The 22,623-nt window shown below is 44.1% G+C and overlaps 1 protein-coding gene across 1 annotated transcript in view; it reads left to right on the forward strand.

The window, feature by feature from the left end:
• Positions 1-22,623, forward strand: part of ADAMTS12 (ADAM metallopeptidase with thrombospondin type 1 motif 12) — a 393,807-nt gene that overhangs the window by 135,089 nt on the left and 236,095 nt on the right. The window contains exon 3 of the mRNA XM_070357669.1: positions 4,515-4,665. Within this exon, the coding sequence (XP_070213770.1) occupies positions 4,515-4,665 (151 nt within the window). The remainder of the gene's footprint in view (positions 1-4,514; positions 4,666-22,623) is intronic.

A 22,623-nucleotide genomic window follows, 5' to 3' on the forward strand; every position in this document is an offset into this window, starting at 1 on the left:
AGACATCTCCTTGCCTTAAATTTCTTTCACCAGCCAGTCTCTAACATTTGAAATGAACTAGTAGACATTATTAGGGCTTCCCAGGTGGCATTAGTGGTAAAGAACCCACCTGCCAATGCAGGAGACATGAGAGACATAGGTTTGATCCTTGGGTGGGGAAGATCCCCTGGAGGAGAGCCTGGGAACCCACTCCAGTATTCTTGCCTGGAGAATCCCATGGACAGAGAAGCCTGTTGGGCTACAGTCCAGGGGGTCACAAAGAGTCAGACATGACAAGTGACTTAGCAGTCATGGAGTAGACATTACTTTTTGTATCAAGTGACCCTTCCTGTAAAGAATTAAGGAAAGATTTAAAATGAATGTATTAGTGTTAGAAATTAGAATAAGGTTACCCCTGGGGGTGATATTGAGTGAGAAGCGAAGCACGTAGTTTCTTGCTACTGGAAAGCTTCTCTTCCTGAATTTAGGTGTTTCTTCTGTGAAAGTTTTATGGGACTTTGCAGTTATAACTTGTATATTTTTCTGCAGGTTTATAGTGCTTTGAAATAAAGTTTATTTAGAATAATTCTTATAAGAGAGCCTCAGGAAGCATTCTCAGGTATTTATAACTTAGAACAATGAGGTGAGTTTATTTCCAAAAGACACTGAGCGGCATGCTGGGATGCTGAGAGGAGAAAGAGATGACGGAGGTGAAAGGGCAAACTTGTGTTCTTTGGGCTTCTGCCAGGGGCTCATCCTGCCCTGGTTCTTTCAGGAATCTGAGAATTCCCCAGAGAACTGGATAGTTTTTCTTTAGGTCCATTCTCGGTCTCCTTCAAAGATATGAGAAGTGACACATACACACTGATATATTTAACATGGATAACCAACAAGAACCTAACTATTTAGCACAGGAAACTGCTTAATGTTATCTGGCAGCCTGGATGGGAGAGGAGTTTGGGGGAGAATTTTTTGTTTGTTTAGTCACTAAGTTGTGTCCAACTCTTTTGTGACCCCATAAATGTAGCCCATCAGGATCTGTCCTGGGATCTGTCCATCAGGATCCCAATCCCTCTGTCTATGGGATTCTCCAGGCAAAAATACTGGAGTGGATTGCATTTCCTCCTCCAGGGAATCTTCCGGACCCACGTCTCCTGCATTGGTGGGCAGATTCTTTACCATCTGAGCCACCTGGGAAGACCTTGGGGGAGAACAGATACATGTATGGCTGAGTCCCTTTGCCGTCCACCTGAAACTATCACGACATTGTTAATCAGCTCTACTGCAATATAAAATAAAAAGGTTTTGAAAAAAGATGCAAGAGGTAAGCAGTATATAAAGGAGAGTGGAATGTAGAGCGCCTTCTCTGATTCAGATCCAGAGCTGGCAACAGAAGAAGGTGGCCCTCTTGGGCAGTTAGCTTCAGGGAGAGCATGGAGCCCGTCCTTACTTCTATTGGAATGCAAAGGGTGTATGATTTTCCAGCATGACCCAGCTCTGGTTAGACAAGAAGAGACCAGTGAACTGTGGCCCCTTGGGTACCAGGTGTACAAAGCTCTGTGTTTATATGTTGCAGGAGAAGGAGATGCAGAGCTCAGCTGGGAAATCTTCTCACCTCACCCTCTTGGAACCAGCAGCATCTCTTCATCTCCTCTCCTGTCCATCCTCTCTCTGCAATACACATGGGGTCCTGAGGCCAGCACCCCCACTTCCTATGAGCAGATGTCCTGCCTCCCCTCCAGCTGATGAGTCACTCAGCTTTCCTTGGGCTCCGTCCAGCTTCTGAGAAGTATTTAGGATGGAGAGGTAGCTGATTTCCAGGTGCCTGCTGGCAAAACTGGCCTTGTGTAAAAATGCAAATGGAGGAAGCAGTTAAGAAAATGCTCATTTGACTTTTGGGCACCCTCATTCGTGTTGCCCATAAAACAGTTATTGTGTTCTCAACTGGAGTCCCATGTGTTTCTTCTGCACCACCTGAGTCCAAAATTTGAGGCTGGAGAAATACCAGTTCATCCTTCTTGTTGGTGTTACTTTTTTTTTCTTCAAAGACTTTAGTGTTAGACTGATGGCAGTTGCACAAAGGGACTGCACACCAGCGGTGCCTGAGGAGTCCTTGCCTTCATTTAATTTCTGTGGAACAAATGAGCTCCATTCGCAAGAGGTCCACTGTCTGTTTAGGTCCCTGGTCTTTGTCTCAGAGTAGAAATAAAACTGACTCTCAGCCCTACATGAGTCTGTTTCTAGCTACTTTACAGTCTGGACCTTGTCAATGCTTCTTGTCCCGGAGGTTTTTTTTTTTCTCAAAGAAAGATGCTGAGAAAAAAAACCGGTCAGCAAATGTGAGCAAATTTGAAGTCAGATGTCAGCTATTGGTGTCGATAGCTAAAATATTATCACTGCATTTGTAAAGCTGTTTGCATGGCACTTTGATAAGCCTCAGTCCATTTGCTCCTCCTGACAGCCCTGTGAGGTGGTAGGCATTATCTACATTTTACAGGTTGAGTGACCTATTCAAGGTCACACAGCTATTCTTATGACTTTCAGTAATTTTTTTTTCTATTCTCTTTATTATCGAAGATACTTAAAAGTCAGTAATCAAAATAAGAAGGTGTGAGGTGTATATTCAGATCTGGTTATATTACTATATGAAGAGTCGACTCATTGGAAAAGTCCCTGATGCTGGGAAAGGTTGAAGGGAGGAGGAGAAGGGGGTGATGGAGGATGAGATGGTTGGATGGCATCACTGACTCGGTGGACATGAGTTTGAGTAAAGTCTGCAAGATAGTGAAGGACAAGCGAGCCTGGTGTGCTGCAGTCCATGGGGTCACAAAGAGTCAGACACGATTTAGTGACTGAACAGCAGCAACAGTGTGGCACCGTTTTGGAAAGACCCCAGAGTCAAAGCCTGTTCAACAGAGAGCATTTCCCTTCATGGAGCCCCTTTTGCTTCCTAGCCTGGGGTGAGGGCAGGGGGTGTACTCAGCTCATCTTCAGACTCACCTACGGAGCAGAGCAGCCCTGGCTTGCTGAGATGTGACGAGTGACCTTGAACTTTGGGACCTGTTCACAGTTTTCCTAACCTCAAACTTTCCAAGTTTATTTTTGTAAACAATATTCACTAAACTGTTATATTGACTCTAGAGACCCTAAGACAATGAAAAGACATGAAACCTGACATCTGGAAAGAGTCTAATAACAAATAAGACTGTAGGCCACACCCTTTTCTAGGAGCTTTGCATATATTAACTCATTTAAGCTTCACAACATCCCTTGGTTATCCTCATTTTTCAGCTGAGAAAGCTCAAACTGAGTAAGTCATTTGTCCCACATCACAGAGCTAAAAACTGGAGGAGCTGGAATGTGAATACAGGCTAATTCCAAAGTCTGAGCTCTTGGTCACTCCAGTGTGATGCTGCAAACAGGGTGTCTGGGGCAAGCCATCTTTTTCATCAACATAGAATTTAGATCCTAAGAGTTAAGTCTGTCATAGGTCACTGGCAAAGCAGCTTCTAAATAACTTAAATGGGCACTCAGAATCTTTCACAAAGAGAAGACAGAGTTGTCGGCTATACCATCCTTCTAGACCTGACCCCCAGAAAGAGTTACTCGTTGCCCATCATTTCCCGACTTATTGCTAATTCCCCTATCTGTGAGATGAGAGTGTCTGCTTTAGACTCCTGGAAACTCAAGTCTCAGATCAGTATTATATTTCTTTGTTTCCTTGAGAGTAGAATGGCATTAAACACTTCAAGCCAAACCACCATGGGCTTTCCTGGTGGTCCAGTGGTTGAGAATCTACCTGCCAGTGCTGGGGACATGAGTTAGCTCCCTGGTCTGGGAAGATTCCACATGCCATGGGGCAACTAATCTTGTGCACCACAGCTATTGAGCCTGAGCCCTGGAGACCATACTCCACAACTACTGAAGCCCTTACACTCTAGAGCCTATGCTCTGCAACAAGAGAAGCCACAGCAATGAGAAGCCTGCATACTGCAATTAGAAAGTAGCCTCTGCTCATCCTGACTAGAGAGGGCTGGCACACAGCAGTGAAGACTTAGTGCAGTCAAAACGAAATAAACAAGATGAAACCACATGTGAGCATGTAGCTGAGCTACCCACATACAGATAAATGTTTCCCAAAAACGTCCATGAACTGTGATCCACAAGTCCTATAACAGGGCACCCAGGAAGCCCTGTTCCTAATTTGAGATTAACCAGCAGTGGGTTTGAGGGATAGAGGCAATCCACAAACCTGAAAAATTGTTTGCTACTTTTGGATTTGTGTGTATATGTACACTTTTTTTTCATCAGTGCCTCAAAGAGCTCATGACCCCCAAGCATTTAATAACTATGACTATGAAGACATTTCACTGAATTATTTACATGTCACTCTTCTGGGAGACCAAATGGCAGACTATGAAAGTCTTTTGAGTTTCAGAGGTCATCCTAATCTATATAATTTTCACTTTATGAATTTTCTTTGTCCAGATAAAGAATGGATTCAAATAAAACCTTTGTCTTGCATGTATTTACAGACTGGATTTTTCCATCTACCACATGGAGACTTTTTCATTGAGCCTGTCAAAAACCATCCACTGGCTGAGGGAGAGTACCACCCACACGTCGTATACAGGAGGCAGAGGCGAGGCGTCCCAGAGATGAAGGAGCCAACCTGTGGATTAAAGGGTATTGTACTTAATCTCCTCACTGGATGGGGGAGTTTGTTTTGCTCTATTTTTTTTTATGAGACCTGTTATTATTCAAATCTGTTTTCTCTTCCCCACTCTGTGGCCAGAAAATATGTACTGTTATACATTTCACTTCTCTGTACTCAAGTCTGTATTCCTAACAGGAAAAGGGAAAGGAATCTCCTACATCCTTGCCACATTGGTTGATGATATTTATATGGGATTAGTAATGCTGAATTTTTTTAAGTCTTTTTAATTCCTTAGAGGAAGATAGTTTAGAGACAGTGCTTTTCAGTATCAGAAATGTTATAATACATTAATGTGGAATATTACTAGACAGCTAAATATTTGATGATGCTGATAATGATATGTGAAGAGAAACTGAAAAAATACCAACATGTTATCAGATGATAAATTCAGCTAAGGTTCTTTAGGCTGAGGTCTTCCTTGAATATAAATCTTGTTCCGTCAACTATTTGCACAGCTTCATTAGTGTAGGAACTCCCTCCCCAAACAGTATGTAACATAGTATAGATGCAAAGTAGAAATTCAGTAAATCATTAAAATGAAATGAAGAGTGACTTGTAGCCACATAGATGAATCTAGAGTGCATCCAGTCCACATAACACTGATAAAAAGAAAAATGTGAGGCTTATAGATGTGGAGGAGGTGTCAGTTCTTTGTGACTATCTCTTTCCTAAGACAGTAAGTGAAATGCAGTATTTACGTGACAGCTAGCGACTGCAGAATAAGTTAATGTGCCGGCAATTATTTTTAAAGTATACTTGACATTTGGAATTTTAAAATCTTGGCATATTGGAATGTGCTGGTCTCTCTGAGCCAGGTAATTGCAGTGTTCCTGTACCGTGTTACACTGGAATTCACTGACACTAGCCATGTCATTAACCCACATTAAGGTATACCTTGTGCTTAGGGAGATCGGTGCTGCCAGATGGAATTACTGTGATTATATCGAGAAAGATCACCTTTCCTTGTGGAAAACATTCCATCTTTGTAATGTTCAAAGCAGGAACACCCCTGGTATTGAATAAAAAGATGGAGTTTAAAAGTACTCTAGGACTTCAGGAGAGAAAGTGAATTATCTCCCCTAAAATGTGTCCCTTCATTTACGTTTATTTCCCAAATAGAAAGGTACTCGGGAATTTCACAGTGTCTTTTAATATGGCCCGATGAAATCAACCCAGACCTTTAATGTGATGTTATTTTGTTGTCAATTTGATCAGTTTGAACTAAAATTTCTTAACCAGTTTTGTTTGCTCTTCTAAGCATTATATTTCCTGAGCCCTGTCAAAGTTCTTGTTCAACTTTCAAGATTCCATGTTAAATGATGAGAAAATACAGATTGCTGGAATTAAATCTAGAGCAAATTTCAAAGCCTCATTTTATTGAAATTGACAAGCTCCCTTCTCTTTGGATTTTTGGTGGGAACATATCATACTGAAACTTGAGTGGAGCTTAGATGGAAGTATCTGGGGGGAGTCTGGTTTTTGGAAGCTGTGTAAGTGGAGTCAGGTTAGATGACAACAGCTGCAGGGTCAACTATGGCAGAAAGGGGTCCAAGGAAGTAAAGTCAGGTTTTGGGATTTCATACATCAGGACGCTAGGCTGAAAACACAGGGTCTAGTTCCTGGCATGTGTTTTTGTGGTCAGAAACTATTCATTCAACCAACAAGAATCCATTGGGTGTCTGTCGGGTACCAGCACTTTATGTCTGGTGCTCTGCAAGATTCTGTGGGTACAGTTGTGAGTAGAATTAGACCTTGGTCTTAAGAGCATCAGCCTGGATTTAGGAGATCCAGTCCAGATTTTATCTTTAGAATACGTGGTAAGATCATGAAAGGAAATGAAATCTGAATGTGTGCATGGGACTTTTTGTTCATCCACATTGTTTATGCCAGGACGTGTAGCTGTAATTCCTTTTTTTCTGTTGTAGACACTCCCATTATGTGACTTTCACTTGGACTGGTCTTCTGTGAGTGGATCTGAACTGTTTCCAGTTTGGGGCTATTATACCTTATATTGCACAGATCATCTTGTACATGTTTTTTAAGAACACAGGCTCATAGGGTTTTCCAGGGCATGTAACTAGTATGGAATGAAAGCAATGTCTCATAGGATATATACATCTGTGACTTTGCCAGATGTAAAATTGCTTTTCAGAGTTGTTCAGGAGCAGTGAATATAGCAGTTCCCACTGTTACATATTCTGTCTAACACTTGATATTCTCATTTATAAATTTTGCCAGTCTGGGGAATGTGGAATGGTATCTTTCTCCGCTTACTGGTGAAGTTACACATATTCTGTTGTGAAGTCGGGTCCCAAATCTATGGTTTGTGGCTGTAGATACTCCAGGAGAAGTTTCCCGCCCTCTACTCAGAGTTGAAGCCCAGAGAGCCAAGTTTAGGTTTGCTTACTTGTTTCTTTGTTTCTGGGTTCACTTTTTCACTTAATGGCTCCTGATCTGGCTTTTCACCTAGGTGGGTCCTAAACTTGCCTCTTCTTTCCAGAGCAGAAATAGTGGGGCAGCAGTGAGCTCCGTGCACCAATCAGGGGTCAACCAGGGAAGCAGAACCAATAGTAAGTATCTATTAAGAGGTTTCTTGCAAGAAGTTGTCTACATGGTATTGAGGGGCTGGCTAGGCAAATCCAGAATCAATGGGCAGGAGGGGCAGGCTGCCTCTCTCATCCATAGGCTGAAGTACCTGTCCGTGGGCCGAATTTCTTCATTTGGGAAGTCTCAGCTCTGCCTTTAAGGTATTTTGACTGATTGAATCCGGCCTCCTAGATTATCAAGAATAATGTTAAATTCAATTGATTATGGACTTCAATTACAGTTACAAAATGCCTTCAGTCTTCCCACATGGTTCAGCTGTAAAGAATCTGCCTGCTAATGCAGGAGACCCTGGTTTGATCCCTGGGTCACAAAGATCCCCTGGAGAAGGAAGTGGCAACCCACTCCAGTATTCTTACTGGGAAATCCCATGAACAGAGGAGCCTAGTGGCCACAGTCTATGGGGTCACAAAGAGTTGGACATAACTTGGCAACTAACCAACAGCAAAATGACTTCACAGTAACACCCAGATTAGTGTTTGTCTGAATAAATAAGACTGTAGCCAAGGTGAGTTGACACAAAAAAGATCATCACACTGCATCTTTTACCTTTCTCCCGAATTTCTGCTGACTTCTTTTTGATTTATGACTTCTGAGGATTTTTTGGCCCAGATTTTAAATGCTGTAAGCTTTGTTAGGGACTTAATACTGGGAGAGTTGTTTTGGAATATCTAGTCCGCCATATTGAAGTCCTGGGTGGATTTCTCATCTAAGTCATTTGGAAATGACTAAGTTCCTTTCTGGGGTCTGCCCTGGTGGCTCAGAGGTTAAAGCCTCTGCCTGCAATGTGGGAGACCTGGGTTCGCTCCCTGGGTCTGGAAGATCCCCTGGAGAAGGAAATGGCAACCCACTCCAGTACTTTTGCCTGGTGAATCCCATGGACGGAGGAGCCTGCTGGGCTATAGTCCACGGGGTCGCAAAGAGTTGGACACAACTGAGCGACTTCACTTTCACTCACTTCACTTAAGTTCCTTTCTAAGTAGTCTGTAAAAATGTTAAATGTTTTATAATAGCATTAACAATTGCTCATTAGCATTAGCATATCAGATCACTAATCTGATATTGTGTGTTTTGGGGTTATTGTTTATAGTTTTGTTCTGATTTAATGGAAATTCAGTGAGTTGAAGATCTAAGCAATCACCATATTTTCTGTTGAGTCTAAAACACACTGTTAATTTTCCTTGGCTAACGGCACACTTTCTTGGTACAACCTGCCTGAGGCTTATCTTGAATTTCTTGAATTCCTGATTGCCATATGATTATAGCTACTCTACAGTGATCCATGCTTTGCCTTGCTATGAGGTAGTTAAATTTTTAATTGTTATTCAATAGTTTTGATTTTTCTTTTAGTGAAGTGATGTTTATTTTTGATGACCTGTCTTTCATGACTGGCAGGAGGATTGGCAAAGCGCTTCTAGCTTTTACCAGTGAGAGGAATGAAAAAGTTATTGGAAAGAACTTGGGGAAATACTTCTCTGGGAAAATAAAATGGGAACCTGCTTAGTTTTGTTTGCTTAGTAAAATCCAAGACCAAGACTGTAGGAATTCAGAGCACTAGCACTTAGGAAGGAGAAGGCCATGGCACCCCGCTCCAGTACTCTTGCCTGGAGAATCCCATGGATGGAGGAGCCTGGTGGGCTGCAGTCTATGGGGTCACGAAGAGTCTGACACGACTGAGTGACTTCACTTTCACGCATTGGAGAAGGAAATGGCAACCCACTCCAGTGTTCTTGCCTGGAGAATCCCAGGGACGGGGGAGCCTGGTGGGCTGCCGTCTATGGGGTCGCACAGAGTCGGACACGACTGAAGCGACTTAGCAGCAGCAGCAGCAGCACCTTAGGAATGTTTCTCTGTAGTGATGAGATACTTATTTATCCAGGCAAAAGCCCTTATTCTTTAGCCAGACCTCACCATGGTAGTTTCTTTCTTTGCATTTTCTCAGCACTTGACAATTTTTTGACTCATTTCAGGTCCATACATTCCCATTCCCCAAACAGGAAACAGCTTCCCTAGGAAGCATGGCATCTGTTCATTTAATCTCCTCCAGGTGCTCTGTGCTGGGCATATGTTGTCAGAGTGAGTGGGACTGTGCTGAAGTTGGGGTAGAATTTGGAAGGCAAAGGACACTGGGGAGTGCATTCTAGGCTGGAAAGGGGATTTGGATCAATAAGAGCAAAGGATCACTTTCAGCTAAAAGGTGATTCTCTCATACAGCAAAAAGTTTTTTTTTTTTCCCTTAGAAATCCTATTCCCTTTTAAAAAATAATTTTTATTGGAGTGTAGTTGCTTTACAATGTTATGTTAGTTTTTACTGTACAGTGAAATGAATCAGCAGTACATGTATACATATCCCCTCCCCTTTGGACCCCCTTCTCATTCAGATCACAGAAGAAATGTTAGGTGAGTAGTTAGTTATTAAACTCTTCTTCCCTTTCCACAACTCTGTAGGAAAACACACACACAAGGTATCTTAATGAGAAGTGGCCCCTAGCTTTGCCCTTGGTCGTCCTCGTGTTCCCATGTACCTTCAGTGAGGCTGGGAGGAGATTTATCCTGTTCTGACCCACCTCTGTCTCCCTCTTGCTGCCTGCAGAGATGGGGAGGGCTGTCTCCTCACTGCATCCCACTCTGGTATGCTCACGGCTGGAGCCATCAGCGACCCCTGCAGGACCATGATACTGTCCCTAAAAAATGAACAACTCAATCTCTAGCTTCAAAGCTCTGTGTGGCAAACAAACTCCTGGATTTTCTTCTTTGATTCAAGCCTTCAATCAACATACATTGCCAAGTCTTGTCATTTCTGCTACCTAAATAGTTTTCTAAATATGTCTGCCTTCAGCATCGTAAGCTTTCACTTGGATCACTGAAGTCTCCCCACCCTTGATCTCACCCATTAGAAGCCAGAGAAATATTTCTAAAGCAAATCAGCTCATCTCTTTCCCCCATTAAAAGCCTGCCAGCGTGCCCTCAGGATAGAGACCCAGCTGTTAAGTGAGTTTTAGGATCTCCTTCTATGTGTGACTTTTACCTGTTTCTCCAGTTTCATCTCTTGTCATTCCAAATATAGTCTGTGCCATCCTGAACGACTGTTTATCTCCAAGAAGCTTTGCTTTCACTACCTAAGCCCTTGCACTTAGAGCCCTTCTTCAGAAACACGTTCTCCCCAGTGCCTTACTGGCTCAGAAGTATTTATCTCTAGGACTCATACACGGCTTCCTTTAGAAAACCTTCTTCACTGCCAAAAGATCAGTGTTAGGTTCTGCTGTGGTAGGTGTCTCTCCTGTGACTGTTATCTCCAGCTACTTGCCCTGCCGCGGGCTTTATCATATAATGCACGTCTGTCTGTGTCCTTCTCTAGGCAATAAGCTCAACAAGGATGAAAATCAGGTCTGCTCATTCACAGGTGTGTTCTCAAGATTTGGCAGACTTCCTGGCCAGGGTAGAAACTCAGAAATGTTGAACTTCAAAAGTATTGAATTTACTGACCATCTGTGTTGCATCTGGCAGCTGACTGGATACTTGTATTTTCACCTCTGTGGAGCCAGTTTAACCCATGAGAATACCCATGCCTTCCTGAAGGAGTTCAGTGGATACTCCAGTACCTTGCTGTTGAAGAGGAAAATGCAAGACAAAGATGTGGCCTGAGGCTGTAGCTGAAAGCAGCTACTTTGAATTCTTGTTTTGGAAAAAAGAAAAAAAAGAGGATGGACAGATAGATAGATAAGAAAAAGCAAGAGATTTTATTTACTTAACAAGCTCCTACCTGGTGCCAGGTACAGTTCTAGATCTGGGGGTGCGATGGTGAACATAACGGTGATCCTGGCAGGAATGTGGAGATGGAGGTCTGAGAGAGCCATCAGCTAGCAATGTTCAGGCGTGCCTTCTCAGTAGAGGTAAAGAAGAGCAGATGCTTTGGGAGATGAGTGGGTCAGAGAGGACTAGGTCAGTCAGCTGCAGCCGAGTGCTGGTCTTTGAACCTCGAGCATGCATGGCTTCCGGCTTCCTGCTGAGAGTGGGAAGGTGAATTCTCAGCTGGTGCACTAAGCAAACTGCTGGCGTTGTTTCAGTCTCATTTCAAATGCTCCTTCCTATGAGGCCTCTCCCCTCCGTGTAGGACTGATGGGTCCGTTTCCTGAGCTCACTCTACATCTTACTGTGGCCTCTGGTTGCCATCTATATGCCTTCCTACAGCTCTGCCCCTCCTTCCCTGCCTGCTAGGCATTCCTGGATGTAGACTCACACCAGGGCCTTTGCACTCAATATTCCCTCTGCCTGCAATACGCCTCCATAAGATCTTTTCATGGCTCATTCTTTCAAACTAGTCAGGTCTCTGCTCAAAATCACCCAATCAAGGAAGCCTTCCTTGACCACTAAGTAAGATAGCTTTCTCTCTCTCACTTTGTAAACCATTTCTCCTGCTTTATTTATTTTCATAGCACTTATCATCTGATGTTATTTTACCTATTTGTTTATTATCTATCTCTCTCAAAACAAGAATGTGAGTTCCATGAGAGCAAATATTTCCTCGCTTTTGAACTCTGCTGAATCCCCACTGCCTTGGACAGAGCCTGTCATAGTAAGCACCTGGTAAATGTTGAATGAATGAGTGAGTAAATAAATGTGTAAGTCACAGCTTCATTCATGATTGTTCTGGTGAACTTGTATTCTGTTTTCACCATGAGACTCATCTTTGCATCCCAAGTGTCAGAGATACTTATATCCAAGGCCAATGTCTGATGCATAGTAGTTTGTTTGATAAACGTTTGTCCACTGAATGAAGGCATGATGTGTGTTTCCAGTGGGGTCCTGCAGGTGTGAGCAGGACATGCATCTTACCTGTGCTAGGGGTCTCAGCATTCCAGGAGTGCTCCAAGTCACTGAGGCAAGGCAGATGTGTTCTTTTGGTGATTAATATTAACTATATGTTTGTCCCATAGCTTGATTAATGCCAGCCTTTGGGATAACAAACATTCTCCCTCTCCAGACACATACACTCAGTCAGTCCCATTTCTGTGCAGCAGCTGGGAGTCTTGTTAAATAGCCACAAATTTGTTATGGAGAAGGAAGTTTACTTGCTAGATTTTAAATTAAATATTTGAGAAAATGATAAATGCACTTTATGTTCCCAATTTTCTCCTCCAAAGTCTCAAGAAGTGTGTCCCCAGGGTGTCTCCTGGGTCAGTAAGCCAAAGATTAGAAGGTTCCAGTGTTTATTTCCATTGGTTTGTATGTCATTGATTGGCCTTCCTTCAGTTAGAAAATTTTGATTTGTTGCTTCCTGTTGACCAGATACTAAGGGACAAAGTTCTTAACGTTCATAGTTGGACTCTGCCCTCACAAACTTATATAATTTAGTGGGAGGAGAACTTAAAAATTATAAAAGTAATGTGTATGAGCATTGAGGCTGTAAGAATATCTAGAAGAGGAACTTGATTGATCAGGGGGGTTAGAGAAGGCCTTTCCGAGAGAAGCCATAGTCTGGGTATAGATTCTTAGTGAACTGTTTTCCCTGAGATCACTTCTACAGAATATCCAACTTTTGAGGGTCAGCATCCATCATTGATTGAATTGTGTCCCCCAACGCTTATGTTTAAAGAAGACTGAGCACCAAAGAATTGATGCTTTTGAACTGTGGTGTTGGAGAAGGCTCTTGAGAGTCCCTTGGACTGCAAGGAGATCCAACCAGTCAATCTTAAAGGAAATCAATCCTGAGTATTCATTGGAGGGACTGATGCTCAGGCTCCAATATTTTGGTCACCTGATGTGAAGAACTGGCCCTTTGGAAAAGACCCTAATGCTGGGAAAGATTGAAGACAGGAGGAGAAAAGGACAATAGAGGATGAGATGGTTGGATAGTATCACTGACTCAATGGACATGAATCTGAGCAAGTTCAGGAGTTGGTGATGGACAGGGAAGCCTGGCATGCTATAGTCCATGGGATTGGAAAGAGTTGGACACCACTAAATGACTGAACAACAACAACTCATATGTCGAAGGTTAGAACATCTAACCCTTAGTATCTCAGAATGTGACTGTAGTTGGAGATAGAATCCTTAAAGAGGTAATTAAATTGAAGTAAGTCCTCCTGGCCTCCTGCTTTGCACTCTGACACGTCTTCTAGTGTGACCCTACCAAGGCAATTACTAGGTTGCACTGGGGTGGGAGAAGGATGTGTTCTCTGGCTGCCCTCTGCTCCCCAGCAGGAGCCTGGGCGCACACTCAGGAGGTTCAGGATGGTGTGTGCATCCCGCAGTGTCTTGAGGTGAGGTGACAGTGCTCCTCTCCATCAGCTGGTTGCTTGGAGAGGGACTGCTCCACCACCTCCCATTCAGGTACTGAATATATCTTGGCGTGGTATTTGCAATTCCTGGGGGGTCGCCCTTCTGCTGTGAGTTGGGATGATGGGCTGTGGGAAGGAAAGATTGGTTTCCCTGCCCCTGGCCTGGGCCCTGTGTTTTCATTTTGTTCTGCACTCTACAAAAAGTATAGCTGGACCTGAATTTAAAATCGCTTGGCTTGCAAAAGATTAAAGTGAATCTGACACATGTTAATGACATGCTTGAGATACTGCACAGTTAGCCAGAGGTAGAAAGCAATTATTATGAAGCATTATTTTTAGTTTTGCTCATTTACAGGCAGGGCTTCCCAGGTGAAGCTACTGGTAAAGAACCCACCTGCCAGTACAGGAGATGTAAGAGACATGGGTTTGATCCCTGGGTCCAGAAGATTCCCTGGAGGAGGGCATGGCGATCCACTCCAGTATTCTTGCCTGGAGAATCCCCATGAACAGAGGAGCCTGACGGGCTACAGTTCATAGCGTCACAAAGAGTCGGACATGACTAAAGTGAATTAGCATAGCATGTATACAGGCAAAGGAGATTTACATTTTTCTCTTTCCACAGTAGAACTTAGAAGTGGACTGGAGTTGAGAGAATCAGGTTTTGTGACACCTGGTCCTTCTGTAACTTAGATTAGTTATAGGAGCCCTGGCCTCCATTTCCTTATCAGTAAGATGAAGGGGTTGGAAGATCTTAGAAGATTCTTTTAACTCTCATATGTCGTAAGACATATGTTTCTGCTCCTATCTTGGAGTATTAAGGAACAAAGTTGACATTCTTCATTCAAACCAGTATGGGTTAACATGACATGAGGTTTGCACACACTGGTGTCTCACACTTAAACAGTGAAGATCTTTTCCCCCTGTGTGTGTGTGTGTGTGTGTGTATATATACACACACTTTATTGAAGTATAGTTGATTTACAGTGTTGTGTTAATCTCTACTGTGGTGGTGGTTTAGTCACTAAGTCGTGTCAGACTTTTGCGACCCCACAGACTAGCCTTCCAGGCTCCTCTATCTATGGAATTTCCCAGGCAAGAAAATATAGGAATGGGTTACCATTTCCTTCTCCAGGGGATCTTCTTGACCTAGGCGTAGAACTCAGTTCCTCTGCATTGTGGGTGGATTCTTTACTGACTGAGCCACCAGGGAAGCCACTTTTTTCTACTGTGCTGCTGCTACTGCTAAGTCACTTCAGTCATGTCCGACTCTGTGTGACCCCATAGACGGCAGCCCACCAGGCTCCCCCATCCCTGGGATTCTCTAGGCAAGAACACACACATACATTCTTTTTTCTTATTTATTGATTTATTTTTTCTGCTATAAAATTTGTTGAGCTTTATTTGAGTTAAGAAGCAGAAATAAGTTTTTCATGCTCTTGTTATCTTTTTAAGAAAAAATATAGAGGCACTGTTAAAATTTTGAATCAAATGTTATCAATCTTTCTTTACCAAATCCATACATTCTTTTTTATTTTCTACTCCATTGTGGCTCACCATACGATATTGAATATAGTTTCCCGTTCAGTACTGTAGGGCCTTCTGGCTTCTCCATTCTATATATAATAGTTTGTACCTGCTAATCTCCACCTTCCCCCCACCTCCCCCACTTGGTAACCACAAGTCTGTTTTCTATGTCTGTGAGTCTGTTTCTCTTTTGTATCATTTGTTCATTTGTATCATATTTTAGATTTTATATAAAGTGATATCATATAGTATTTTTCTTTGTCTTTCTGACCTACCTCATTTAGCTTTATAATCTCCAGGTCTGTCCATGTTGCTGCAGATGGCATTATTTCATTCTTTTTATGGCTGAATAATATTCCGTTGTGTGTAAGCACCACATTGTCTTAATCTATTCATCTATTGATGGGCATTTACCTTGTTTCCATGTTTTGGTTATTGTAGTAATAGTTCTGCTGTGAATATAAGCATGCGTGTATCTTTTTGAATTACAGTTTTGTTCAGTTATATACTCAGGAGTGGGATTCCTGGGTTATGTGGTAGCTCTGTTTTTAGTTTTTTGAGGAACCTCCGTATTGTTCTCTATAGTAGGTGCACCAGTTTACATTCCCACCAAAGGTGTAGGAGGGTTCCACACTCTTGCCAGCATTTGTTATTTGTAGACTTTCTAATGATGGCCATTCACTGTAAGCAGCACCTTGTTATAGCTTCGAATTTGCATTTCTCTAATGATTAGTACTGTTGAGCATTTTTAAATAGCAAAGGTCCTGACCCACCTCTCTGGTGCCCCTAGGGCCTGGCTCTAAGTGCTCTATCCTTCTAGGCCTTCTGCCCCTGTATTCCCCTCACCCCTTCCCACACTGCCTGTGTGAAACAGCACAGGCTTCTGCTCCCTCTCTTCACCCTACCCCTGACCTGGCAGGGCCTGCAGGAACAGCATTTCAGGGGCCTTAAGTTGGGGCTGCAGAACTTCAGGGTCATGAGTTAGTGGGTGTTTCTGGTCCATCATCATATTCAGCACATCAAAGGGAAGGAGTGGCAGCCCAGCACTGAATCTGGACCCAAGATCCAATACTGGGAAAGGAGAGAGGTGAGGGCATGATGTGGTACCTAGTTAAAAAGACTCCATGTATATTTGTTGTTGTTCGGTTGCTAAGTCATGTCTGACTCTTTTGGGATCCCATGGACTGTAGCCTGCCAGGCTCCTCTGTCCATGGGATTCTCCATGCAAGAATACTGGAGTGGGTTGCTATTTTCCCCTCCAGGGATCTTCCTGACCCACGGATCAAACCTGAATCTCTTGCATCTCCTGCCTTGGCAGGCGGGTTCTTTACCACTAGTGCTACATGGGAAGCTCCCATTTATATGAAAGTGATGTCAAATATGCAAAGAACTGACTCATTTGAAAAGACTCTGATGCTGGGAAAGATTAAAGGCAGGAGGAGAAGGGAACGACAGAGGATGAGATGGTTGGATGGCATTACTGACTCAATGGACATGAGTTTGAGTAAACTCCTGGAGTTGGTGATGGACAGGGAGGCCTGGCGTGTTGCAGTCCATGGGGTCACAAAGAGTTGGACACGACTGAGTGACTGAATGTACTGAACTGGTGTCAAATACAGTGGGCCTGTTATTCTTAGTTGAGGACCTCATGTCTTATCTACATTCAGAGTTATGTGTGTGTGAGTGTGTGTGTGTGCATGTGCAGGTGTGTTTAAATGCACCCATCGTGCACTTTTGGCTCCGGGAGGCCAGGACAGCTCAGCTGTGATGACTCAGGGTTTCGTGGAAGTTCTTTCCATTCTCGTTAAAGATTCCATGCTAAAAGCCCAGTGTTTTCTCTAAGTCAACAGAGGAGCTCTTTGTTTAATTTAACAGAGAAAGGAGAGTCCACGCTCCTGAGCAGAAAGGCTTCCTTTGCTGAGAAGTTGTGCGAGGAACAGTGCTGGCGCCAGTGCTGCCAGCAGACACTCAGCAGGGCAGCCACGCTTCCCAGGGGTCCCAGCTGCTGAAGGTGCACAGCAAGGGGCAGGAGGATTTGTTACCTGTGAGGCCACCCTTCGTCCCTCCACCCTCAGGAAGCATTTATTCAGGAGTCAGCCCTTCTTCCCATTTCATACTGTTCCGGAGTTTGAGCAAACTCCAGGAGATAGTGAAGGACGGGGAAGCCTGGCATGCTGCAGTCCATGGGGTTGCAAAGAGTCGGACACAACCGAGTGACTGAACAACAAGAGCCCTTCTCCCCATCTCCTCTGGAACCCCAAACTTTGGCCCTTTGGTGCTTTCTGCCAGTGGGGACAGTGAGCATGAGACACTGAGAACCATCCCTCGTCAGGCTGTTCAGCGCTCTGATGTGACATCTGCAGTGATTCCTGGGGAGCCCGCGAGAATGTGCAGAAGGCAGACAGTGGTCAGTGCAGGTCTGCTATCAACTCAGAGCTGCTGCAGTGAAGACCGGTTGATACAGGATCTGCAGTTATGGAGCATCCCCAAACCAAGGCTGACCTCAGATGTGAGAGATGAGAACGAGATATTTTTTTCTCGTTAACTCTGTCAGGCTGCAGATCTCCTTTGGCCTCATTTCTCCTAGGAATATGCAGGAGATGTGCCAGGTTGAGAGAATCAAAGACACTTCTAATTTGCATGCTTTCTGTTTCCGGGGACTAGCCCCAGTCGAAAGCAAATGCTTAGTGTTGTGGAGAAGGGGAGAAGAGCTTACTGATCAGAGGTGTTCCTTACCTCAGGCCTAAGAAACAAAAGATCAAAGGACAGTTCCCAGAGATGGGGCGGAGGTCTGTCCTGCTCATGTTTCTGCCTCTGAGAGGGACATGAATTGGGCTGGTGAGAGTGCATGTCATGGCCAGTGTCCAAACTCCAGTGGCTCCATCTCACACACCTGCCACTAGCACCATATTGGGATAGATTCTTTGGCATCTCTCTTGAGTTTCAACGTACTTCTTTCAGATCCCAGCATTTTGTTGACCACGTCTGTGTCCATGTTAGCCTAGGGTCAGGGTGAAGGCTCAGCAGGGGAACCAGGCAAGTTTGCATTTCCACAAGTCAACAGGCCTTTGGCCAGTGGCTGTTTTCCTACTCCTGCTGTATCCTGTTTCTATCTTCTCATCTGTGAACTGTGGACAATGAACATTTTGTACTGAGGTGTGGGGTAGGGTGGGTCAGTGGGAGCTATAGACTCACAGTTCCTGAGATGCCATTCCAAATTCCATGGACTGCTGAAACCCTGAAGTCTTTTAGTGAATATTTGGCAGTTTGACAATTAATTGGCAGAATGACCTGCATTGATGTGAGACTGTATGATTTTCATATATCCTAATCAGTGAGACCTGTTGTACATTTTATTGCAGAAGAATCTACATATTTATTTCAGAGTACTACCCTAGGCCCTAGTAGGGATGCTCAGATCATATGATCCAAATTGCTTTATTATCAAATTGTGGCAAAATAACATAAAACATTAATCCTCACATCGTACAGTTTTTAAGCATGCAATTCAATACTGTTAATGTGTATTCATATGGTTGTGTGATCAATTTCTAGAACTCTTTCCTCTTGCAAAACTGAAACTCCACCTCCAGTAAACAATGGCTCCCTGTTTCCTCTACCCCTGCCCCCCACCCCTGGCAACCACCATTCTACTTTCCAAATTACATTTATAATTTCAAAAATCTTGACTTCCAACATATAAGCTTTGGGAAGCTTCCCCAAGCTTTGGGAAGAGGGCTTATGGACCTGAATGAAGGAAGGCGATTGGCCAACATTTGACAGAGAGTCCCTGGAGAAGGAAATGACAACTTACTCCAGTATTCTTGCCTAAAGAATCCCATGGACAGAGGAGCCTGGAGGGTTACAGTCCATGGGGTCACAAAGAATCGGACATGACTGAGCACACAAGTACCACTGGTGAGATCATCATCCTCAAGAGCCCAGTTCCTCTCATCTTCAGGAGTCTTCTTATCCCTCTGCTTCCCACATCAGGTGCCCATTTGTAAAAGACTGCAAAGCGTGGAGAACACGTGCCATTGGATTCTGACTAGTAGCCAAGAGAGTGTGGGTACTGAAATACAGTACTTAATACACTATCTTTTTTCCCTCTCTGTCATCCCTTAATCTCTTTCCTGGGACATTGAGGGGCATGCATAGTGCTGGCATCAGCTTTTTAGTCCCATGCCATGAGGCACGATACAAGATGTTTTCACAGTGAGAAAGCGTTCAAACCAGTATGCAGACTGAACTTGTGGGAAGATGCTGACAGCCCACCGAGACCTCACTGGAGACCTTTGAAGCTGGATTTCTCCGTTTTGCAGAGCTCTCCAGGCATGTCAGGGAAAGCTGTACTGCTTACTTTGTTACTCCCCAGGGAGGGCTCAGCATAGAGACCTGCTCTGAGTCATGTTCTAACTGGATAGAGTTCAGAAATTGAACATGTGGGAGTGAAGGGCTCCTCAAGGTTATCATTGGAAAACCGGCCAGTAGCCAAGTGTCATTATTGGAATGTCCTCCGCACCACCAATTTCATGAACTTCCGGGGGGCGGGGAGTGGGGTGGAATGGAAAGGTGGTTCTCTGCATGGGGCTTAGGCTTTCTTCCCCTGCTTGTAATCTCCAGGGACAAAAGTGGGTGCTCAATAAATGAGAAGCCCATGAACACAAAAATTCAGAACATGGATAGATCCTCATAAGTATGGTAAAACCTCAAAACCTTAGTACGAGATCTTCTGCTTTGAGGTTATCTGAAATATGCAAAGAGTGGTGTGCTTTCAAAGCAGATTACATTAATTGAGGTGTCTTTATTATCATCGTTCCTGTTTAAAAAAATGATAAGAAATCTACTTCCCCCAAGACAACACTAGAGAACTTTTCATATTATATATAGCCTGGAAAAAATAAAACATGATCAGATTCCAGACTTCCTCATGGAACATTTCTAATCCCTAGTGACCAGGGTGCCTCTGAGTGCCAGAGGCATGGGGTCAGCTCCAGGGCAGGTTTCCTGACCTTAGTGACATTGGTACCATCATCACTGCCATTGTGTGACCTGTGCTGGACACCAGCTGGCCTCTCAGCCACTTGAAGGTAAGGTGCACTTTCCTGATGAGGCCATTGGGCAGAAGGGATCTTAAGAAGGAAACAGGTGTGGGGTGGGGCACAGAGGGACCAAGACCAGGAATTTGTCTAGAGTCTAGGCCTTCCCATTGGCCTTCCCAGGTGGCGCTAGTGGTAAAGAACCTTCCTGTCAATGCAGGAGACAAAAGAGACACAGGTTCAATCCCTGGGTTGGGAAAATCCCTTGGAGGAGGAAATGGCAACCCACTCCAGTATTCTTGCCCAGAGAATTCCATGGACAGAGGAGCTTGGTGGGCTAGAGTTCCTGGGGTCACAAACAGTCGGATACAACTGAAGTGACTGAGTACACATGCACGCACACTAGCTCAAATTTGATCTGAAAGCTAAGATTTTACATTTTTCGATGGTTACATTTAAAATGGTCATGTGAGTACTCATAAAATGAGCTTGATTTTGCTCCTTAATCCTCAAAGCCTAAAGCATTTATTTACTGGCCCTTTCATAAAAAAAATTTTCTGACTCCTTGTCAAGACCATAAAGAGTGGTCCCTGGACCAGGAGCATCAGTATCACCTGGGAGCTTGTTGGAAAGTCACACCCTCAGACATCACCCCAGGTTTACTGAATCAGAAACTCTGAGGGTGGGGCCCCCACATCTGTGTTTTAACTGGCCCTCTGGGCAGTTCAGATGCAAGCTAACATTTTAAGAACCACTGATGAAGACTGATAGGGCCATCATTCATGAGTTCATTGATTTATTCCTTAAAAAAAGGAGGGACCTGGGGCAAATTACTTAACCTCAGTGTGCCTGGGTTTCTTCAACAGGGAGGGTGGCTGTAAGGATTAACAGAGATAAGCAAGTATGACGTATTAAAGTAAATGCTCAGTGCATGTTAGTGGTTCTTTCAAATTTATTGTTTAGGTCTCAGGTCAGTTAAAAATCAAGAAGAACTTACCAGAGATATGAAATTTTAGTAGAACTCATCAAGGCACCTTGCAGCAAGGTAGGTCTGGAGGAATTCAGATACTGGTCTAGAAATTGATTGCTGAGGGCTCCAGACCCCACTTCCTCCAGTCAGGCTCTGGGCATGTCTCCAGCCCTGACCAGATACCCCAGCTGTTCTTTCTTCCAAGGAAGTGCCCTCCCAGCCCTCTTTCCCTCTTTTGGCATCAGCACCCTTCCTGTCAGGCCTCTGGGATTCTTCATTCTTCGGAGTAGGGTCCCACCTCCTAACCCCCCTGGACATAAACTTGCATACTGTCATCATGAATCAATATCAGGGAATTTGGGCTCATAAAAATCACTCTTGGGTACTTGTAAAGGAATTTTAAAAGCTATGTTTTAGCACAGTGAATTGAATGTGTACTACATATTAGCTGCTGCTCTTGTTATGATTTTTTAAAATTTGTAGCTGTTATTCAAAAACATATGGTGGCAGATCTCAAGCTGGTTAAAGACAGGAGAAGCAGAAAGCCCTCTTGGTCAGCTGAGGTTTCTGGCTGATGTTGCTGCTTCCTCAGGGACTTTGGGCCTCCATCCTCTGCTGAAATTCCTGAGGGACAGCTTTGCACGGCTGTGTCCTCACCTCTGACCTGGAAGCATTTTGAGCAGCTCAGGCAGAGCCCAGGTTGCTGGGGGGTGGGGTCCCTCTTTGCCTGCTTTTGCCAGAGCCCCAAGAGTGGCAGGGTGATGGCTACTTCACTTGAGAGACAGAGGGGTGTTGCTCTCCGGTTGCCAGGAGAAGAGGCAGGAACACATCCCTTGGTTACAGAATGGAGGAAAGAAAGGAGAAAATGGGGCCTCTCTTGCTGTCCACTGTCCAGCAGTGGCTGACCACTGCTCAGGGGCTGCATCCCTGCCTGACTGCTCAAGCCATCCTTGGAGGCATCGTGATGTTAAGAGCTGACACGTGTGTGTGTGTGTGTGTTGATGGTGGTGAGAGAGTCCAGGCTTTAACATCACAATGATGTTCATGTGAAATTTCTGAGCCACTCTGTGATTTCAGACAAATTTCTGAAGCTCTTGGAGCCTCATTGTCTTCATCTGCAAAATGCACATGGTCCTCACATGGCTCAGTGTCTGTATGACTCAGAGAGGATGAACAGCTCAGGAAGTGCTTGTCTCTGGTAAGGGGGCTGGGAGAAGCAGTGTCTTGCTGACATGTCTCCTTGACTACGTGTGGAAGGATGGTTTAGGAAATGGCATTGATGGTGATTCTCAGGAAACTCCAGCTCACATAGCTTCTTGTGGCCAACCACAAAGCCAGCTGGGCTTCCACAAAGCAGAGCCCTGTGCTTTGTATTTGGAATGTAAGGACCCAGGGTGCACAGCTGCTTTCACTGGCTGAATCCAATCCATCAAAAACTGATGATCAGTTCCCTTCAGACCAGCTAGTAATTGGTATTGAAGTACCTCTTATAGACCAAAAGCAATACTA

This window comes from Bos mutus, chromosome 20 (genome assembly GCF_027580195.1).
Source record: "Bos mutus isolate GX-2022 chromosome 20, NWIPB_WYAK_1.1, whole genome shotgun sequence".
Classification (NCBI taxonomy): domain Eukaryota; kingdom Metazoa; phylum Chordata; class Mammalia; order Artiodactyla; family Bovidae; genus Bos; species Bos mutus.